General features: G+C 41.8%; 1 protein-coding gene across 1 annotated transcript; it reads left to right on the forward strand.

Annotated features, from left to right (window-relative positions):
- The first annotated feature begins 3,949 nt into the window (after positions 1 to 3,949).
- On the forward strand, positions 3,950 to 6,253 carry lft1 (lefty1). The gene is made up of 4 exons (XM_020631458.3): positions 3,950 to 4,313; positions 4,526 to 4,772; positions 4,953 to 5,192; positions 5,568 to 6,253. The coding sequence occupies exons 1-4, from the start codon at positions 4,049 to 4,051 to the stop codon at positions 5,890 to 5,892; spliced, it is 1,077 nt and encodes a 358-aa protein (XP_020487114.1). The 5' UTR covers positions 3,950 to 4,048; the 3' UTR covers positions 5,893 to 6,253.
- Positions 6,254 to 7,458: the final 1,205 nt, after the last annotated feature.

Consider the following 7,458-nt stretch of genomic DNA (forward strand, 5'->3'; position numbering starts at 1 on the left):
AAGTATGGATCAATAAGAGAATGAAGTGTTTACAGTCTCAATTCATCTTTAGAAGTGCAGCAGAGTTATTAATCAATATAAAATTGTAGGCTGATGACGTCATCGACTCAAGTTTCGATAGTGGTTATCTCATTGAGAAAAAAAACTGTTAAAAATGGAACAGTCCCGAAATGTGTTATTATTCAGACACTGGTCTGAAAGTGCTTTTCATGTAACAACAGCGCCCTCTGCTGCACAACGAGTCTCAATGCAACTTTTAAACTGGACTGCTCTGGTGGACAACAGCGCCTCTTCTGTATTTCTTATGAGTGCATTTTTTTTTTCTGATTTTGTTCTAGTTCAAATGCTGGAGCACAGACTCATAAATTCATTCTAATAACAGATTGCAAAATAACTTAATTCATTCCAATGGCATCTATAATAAATGGCGAGTTGAGCCTTTAAGTCGTGTTTTTGTTTTATTGAATGGTCTTGTCGTATATTACTTTTAAATAAATTGCACTCCCAAAGTCTCCCCTGAGTCGATTAATTAAAAAGTTAATGAAAATATTTATTGTTAGTCCTATCTAATCATGTCTGATCCTATTTGGGTGAGTCTACACTGGGATTAAAGCCTCATGTCTCTGCGCTGATTGAGCCGTCATTAGCTGTGTGAAATGCAATTAGACTGCCCTGTACTCCGTCTACATGTAGAGGCCATTGAGCAATAATTGTGTTGTCCCTGCACAGGTCTAGCGCTTTCCCCTCTGACAGACTGATCGATGATTATTGGCAGGCCAGCTGTATGGACTGTTCCGGACTCGGAGTGGACCTTTCGTCTGCGGCCGCCCTCAACCATTGTATCGGCCATTAAGGTGCTAAATAAAGCGGTACATGTCCCCAAATATTTGGTATTAAGATAAAGTGGTAAATAGTAGATCAGGAAGTCGGTGACAATGGAGCAGTGTGCATAATGAGGAATCTGCGCTGACCACCAACACAAGTTCAATATTGACTTTGTGGAGCAGCCTGCAGCGCCGCCTTGCTCCCAGGGAGACTCTAAATAAGATGCTGATGCATACTGTATAATGTGCAAACAGAGAGGAAAACTCTTCACCCTGACATAGTCTCCAAGAATTTTCTCATATTTCAACCAAGCCTTCTACAAACAGCATTTTGCAAAGCAAAGGGGATTTCATGTTTCACAAATGGAAGGCAATGACCTATAAATTGGACTGCTTTTGAATGCAAATGCATGGATGTTAATTAACACCTGAGTTGTTGATTGTGGGAGCTTGTTGGCCTTTGATTGAAAAGAAATGGCACCTTGGAGCATCAGATGTAGCTTTGAACTAGGAAACTTGTCTTTGATTGGTATGGGAAGGAAGAAAGACTGTGAAATGTCACACAAAGGGAATCTTAATTTCCCGAATTAGGGGTTGTAATGTGAGGCAGAGAGTGAAAGAGGTCTGTGCATTGTAGGCACTTAGACTCAGCCTTTGGCTGGACTGGACAATAGATGGGCTCACAATTTACATGTCTGCAATAGAGCAGTTTGGAGATCAGCAGTGGACTTTGATGGAGATGGCTCTGTGCTCAAGAGCTCTTCTCCTACGCCCAATCCAAATTTTGGAAATAAATGTGTTTGTTTTTTTGTTTTTTGCCTCAGCACCTAAAAACCCTTGATTCTATCACTGATGGATATATGTTATTCTGGAGATATGTTGTGTCTGTGACTTTATTTACTGATCGATATGTTGTGCCGGCTTCCATTTTTGTTCATTTTATCACATTGAAAATAAATGTATCATCATTTAATTGCATTCTTTTTAAGTTTTGAAAAACTGGACAGGAATTGCAGATGAAAAATGCTCATTCACAATATTGGCTTTGCTGCTGGATGCCTCATTAATAAAACAGGATCTATGAAACAAGCTCATAAATACAGTATTTCATGTCTTTATAGTTTCAGAAATTATTTAGTAGAACAAATCAGACATTTTCAAATGGCCAGTGTCTCAACTTAATCCTTTCATGCATGAAATATAAAATCAGGTAGCAAGATTTTTTAATATATATATTTTTTGACCTCTTAGGACATGCAAAGTGACATTATGTTGTTATTTTTTTTTTAAATATTCATAAATTTCCTCTAGAGTGGACACCAGGTAGTTCTACAATGCAAAGAATACTTTTATTTATATTGAGGTGCATACACAAAATAACAGATTCTTATTCCCTTTCAAAAACCATTTCAGTTTAAGTTTTGAAGGATGACCGTCTTTGAGTGTTTGGGTTTTCCTGTTTAAAAAAAAGAAAACTTAATAAAAGACCATCGACTATATCACCTTTACTGCAAATAGGTCTTCCAAATTGTATGAAACATTACAGTCAGAATGCAGAAGTAACAATATTGAACTAGTTATTGCACATTTAAAAATCTATACATACATTACTGACTTTGCTCAAGTGCATTTACATCACTTTTTCCAGGGGTAAAAAAAATGCCCTTCAGGATAGTATTATCTGTTATGGGTGTCCGGCACTAATTAATAATTTGTCTGTTTGTAAGACACAGGCAGACTCTGGAGTGAGCTGGTCTGGCAGTCATCTGTCATTTGCTCTTCCTGTGTGCCCCTTCAGTCTGTCTGACATCTCTAAGCAAACACGGGCCAATACACAACCACAGGCAGGGCCTTCTGGGCAGCCAGTGAGAGCTGCCTTCTTCTAATGTTTGTGTGACAAAAAAGGCAAGGCAAATCCTCGCAATGGAATCAGATAATCACCAACCCGTGAAGAGCCTGCCCCAATCCACATCCACGCCGGCCCCCGACCCCCTGGATTAACTGTCTGTTTGGCTAATAATTTTAATCTGCTGGAGAGGGCCCAGAATGGGTGACAGGGCTCGGAATAAACATCTAATCCTCCAGTCCCCCTCCTCCCTCGGAGCCCTGCAATACTTCCTTGTTATACACTTGTGCCCAGAATGAACAAGACTGGATTTCCAGATGATCTTTGTCCACCTTTTGCATGGTCAAAATCTGCTGGACCCTGCCACCCAGAAAGAAATAATGCCGCTGTGTGACAGACTGTTGCCAGACTGTCCCGGCCTGACATCGTCCAGTGGAATGTACACGGCTGAGTGTGGGGTGTGTGTGTAGACAAGGGTGCTACTGAAGAGAGGGCACTTCAGGTTCACAGGGTCAAGAGATGTCTGTCTGGGACGCATGTGTAGCAGCAGAGAGCACACTTCAGAGTGGACCGGGGAGACAAGCTTTTAATTCTGGAGTTATAATTGAGTCTCAAGACACAAAAGAGAATTTGGACATGTGTCCTACTATGTGAAATAAACACAAGGTATGACTGATCCTGAGTTACAAGAGATAAAACTCAAATAAAATGATTTTAGATCAAACAAAACCATAAAAGTTTTAACTCCAACTTCAAGACTTAATTTGCAATCAATTATACTGTGCTTAAAAATGTCAGAATTATTGCCACATAAATCTATATGATGAGTTTTGTTGTTGCTTTTGTCACACCTTGCTCTTGTGTTCAGGAGTTTGTAAATCCATGCAGGAACATTTTAACCAATATGATGCAGATGAAAACTTTTGGGAACACTTGTATAACCCTGAACAAATATATAAATTAGTAAAATGTACACAGAAATGTATTGTATGATATTCCTCAGTCACAGTGGACATATATGATCTTATTTGTTTACAGGCTAAAGGGAAGATTTCTCCTAGCTTTGTTATCAAATGCAACCCAGGCCACCAACATCAAGCACGACTTTAGTGATGGTGAAATTACCCCACAATACGGATGGCACTCGAGTCTAATTGTTGCTGTTTGAAGTATGACCACTTAGATATCCTGTTTAGGATGGGGTTGTATGGTCGCACCTTTGTTCTGATAAGGGTCCCTGCCCCCATTGACAAAGTGCGAACGACTGGGAGGGCCGCAACAATATAAGGGGGCCGGTGGAGTGTCAGAGGGACACTGTCTATCTCTGGGTGACTCGAGCTACTGTGCTGCTGTTTTTTCAACACTGAAAGTTTCCATCATGGATTTACTCCGCGCTTGTGTTCTTTTCGCCGCTCTCTTCGGGCTTGCCAAAGCTTTTACGCATGAGGATATGAAGGACGCATTGCTGCAGAAACTTGGGTTGGATGAAGTTCCTAGAATCCATAAGAGGGATTTGGAGAATCTTGTTATTCCGGCGCATATCAGAAACAAGTACTTGTCAATGCTGAAGATGCACCACAGCAGGAGACGAAGATCTCTGCCCAGTCTCGCGGGCATCCTGAGGGGAATCCCTGGCAATGCAGGTATGGGACTTCAACATTAAAAAAAAAAAATAATGCATGTAATTTTAAATTAATTCATATGAAAACAGTATTTTTTTTTTATAGCTACAGGTTTAAGTAAAACGTTTTTCTGTGCGTAATTGTGTTGCTGCGTAAACGACTCTTTTACGCACCATTAAAGTCAAAGCATAAAAAATGCGTCGCCTAAAACGCTTGCATCATTCCTGCTATAGATATATCCGGGGAGTATGTGTATTCTGACACAACGAGGCATCGCATGGTGTTCGACATGGAGGCGAGGATCCCCGATAACAGCGAAGTGACCATGGCGGAGCTGAAGCTCTACCAGCGGGCTTCCTTCCACACACGCTTTGCCATGGAGAGGAAGAACCACAGACCCGTGAACAACGCCCGCGTCAGTATCTACTGGGTGGAGGTGCTGCCAAATGGATCCAACCGGACATCGCTGGTAGATTCTCGGTAAGGGGTCCACTTCTGATGGTGACGTTTGGAAATTGTATTAACTGCTGGGGCCATTAAAGACATGACACTAGCACGGCATCAATTAGTTGTCTTCGTAATAATCAAATTGCATTATTCTCCAGGAACTATCCGTTTCATCTCCGTTTAATTAATCGCCCTTATCTCTCGTGTTCACAGGTTGATCCCCATTCACGAGACCGGCTGGAAGAGCTTTGATGTGACGCAGGCGGTGCACTATTGGTCCAAGAGCCAACAGAAGACACCTATGCACCTGGAGGTGTGGATCGAGGGCGAGAGACCTGGCAGCTACGCGGCAGAGATGGCCAAGAGTGTGCGCTTTACCACCCAGGAGCAGACTGACAACACCTTGGGAAAGCCCGAGCTCATCCTCTACACACTCAACCTCGAAGAATACGGGTAAGAGCGCGAGCTTTTGATATACAGGATATTGTATCAGGGTGACAATTAGTCTGTATCCTCTCTCTTTTTTTTCTACCTGTCACCATTTGCATTCATTAGTCGATTTGTAGGGCGACACAGGGACGTCAGTTTACTCATTCACATGTTCAGGAGAAGTGAGGCATCAAATCACTGTCTGGCCATTTAAGACAACTAATAAGCCCAAGTGTGTTTCCTCTATAGTAAGGATGTTTAGTTCTGATCAGAGTAGACTTTAATCAGGTCAACATATGACGGATGACAGAATAAAAATCATCGACTATAATAAGTGGTTAGAAATGTAGCCAAACGGTTCTGCAGTAATCTAACTTTCTTTATTTTGTTCCTCCTCAGTTCTCGTGGCGACTGTGACGTCAACCAAAACAAAGACACCTGCTGCAGAGAGCAGTACTTTGTCAACTTCCGAGCCCTCACGTGGACTCAGTACTGGATCATCGAGCCTGCGGGGTACCAAGCCTTCAGGTGCACTGGAGGCTGCAAGCAGCCAAAACGCAACTATGGCTACGGAGAGAGGCGGTGTACGGTGTCCGAGAGCGCGCCTTTACCAATCATGTACCTGGTGAAGAAGGGGGACTACACCGAGATAGAAGTGGCTGAGTTCCCCAATATGATAGTAGAGAGGTGCGCCTGCACGATGGACAATGTCTCTATAGTATGATCACGGAAAGCAGCTATTATAGTCCTATAACAACACAACTCTGATGGGGGGGTTAGAGGACTACAGTAGTGCCTTTCAGATTGGGGTTGTTCTATATTTAATGGTCTAGTACTTCTATTTATATGGACATTTATTGGGAGATCCATACACAACAGGCCGCCCTGCTGCCTGAGACTCCATCTCCTTCCACAAGCACTTTTATATATTTTGTACATTTTGATATCTTTTTTTATACAAATGTGTGTTGTTATGTTGAATCTACAGCAATCATTCAAATCCTGTCTGAAGTGTTATATTTTTGAGCTGTACATAATATGAATGAGTTTATGTTTGGAAAAAATAAAATATTTTGTTCACTTAAGAGATCCATGGCCTTCCTCTCTCCCCTGCTGCCAAGCGGCTGTCTGGCTCCATTCACATTCATGCTAACATTCAGATGCAGACAGATACAGCCGTCTCCTCTTTCACCTCTTTATTTACACCTAGAAGAAACCAGAGCCGAGCAAATCATTTGCCTAATGACTTATAACATTTGTTAGAGTTAGGGCACACTGTTGTTGACAAAGGAGCTCGGACTCTACTTGTAATGCTTTATTTACAGAGGGAAGGAGCTACACAGCCACATACAGAGTTACAGGTCAATTCACAATAAACTAGAATGGCCTCTTCATGTGTTTACATCTGACTAAGGTCAGTCAAACATTGGTAATCAGGACCAATACCTAATGCGCTGTTTGCTGTCTGAGTAGGGGGTCTTGTCATTCACTAATACGCTGCTGATGGAGGTAAACAAGTTGCCTCGCCAAAGACAAGCAGCTGTCTGTCTGGGTGGAGAAGTGGATTCCCAGCATACACCTCAAGCGGTAACCAGTAGAAACACAGCTGGTCCTGTGAATGAATGTCAATGATTTTGTGATTGTTTTCAAGGTAACTGTGTCGTGGTATTTCACACTTCATGGTCTCTACAAGTTACTCACACAATATTTACAAATCATGTTTTCACAAGTATTTACCTCCCACAAAAGGACATACAGATTAAATGGTGCAGCCAACCGGTTTAAAGGTCACCTGATCAGGGTCGGTTCTGACCTGTCAAATAAGGGTGGGCAAACTGGATGGTAGATAGCCAAGAGTTTACAGATTTGGATGTTTTAAATTCCTGTTCAGTTAAACAAAGGGAGGCACATGTAGTTCTGGGGGTCCTCCACCAGGACACTTGGGGCTTTTAACACTTAACTTCGTGATTCTGGTGAATATATATGCGACAACTAGTGCTAGAATTTCAGCCATGTAAAAGGAAAACAGAACATGATTAATGATTAATTCAGCTGGAAACAAAAAAGACTCTCCACAGTACACTGTCAGAAATAATGTGCTCAATTTGTACCTTCAGGGGTCCAGCAGCTGTAGTCAAGACCACACTAAACAAAACACCAAGACATACCTGAGCCCAAAATACTCCACGACCAAGACAAGACATTTAAGAATGGAGATCGAGTCAAGACCAAAGCAGGACGAGACCAAGACAAGACCCAAAATATCACTGAAAAATCATTATCTTGTGTG

This window comes from Labrus bergylta, chromosome 15, assembly GCF_963930695.1.
Source record: "Labrus bergylta chromosome 15, fLabBer1.1, whole genome shotgun sequence".
In the NCBI taxonomy this organism is placed as follows: Eukaryota; Metazoa; Chordata; class Actinopteri; order Labriformes; family Labridae; genus Labrus; species Labrus bergylta.

What these genes read in the sequence shown, in the direction of transcription:
- lft1 (XM_020631458.3), top strand. Translation starts at nt 4,049, where the DNA reads ATGGATTTACTCCGCGCTTGTGTTCTTTTCGCCGCTCTCTTCGGGCTT. An exon ending in ACATCGCTGGTAGATTCTCG is followed by an intron (nt 4,773 to 4,952) that starts GTAAGGGGTCCA and finishes TCGTGTTCACAG; the next exon opens with GTTGATCCCCATTCACGAGA. An exon ending in CTCAACCTCGAAGAATACGG is followed by an intron (nt 5,193 to 5,567) that starts GTAAGAGCGCGA and finishes GTTCCTCCTCAG; the next exon opens with TTCTCGTGGCGACTGTGACG.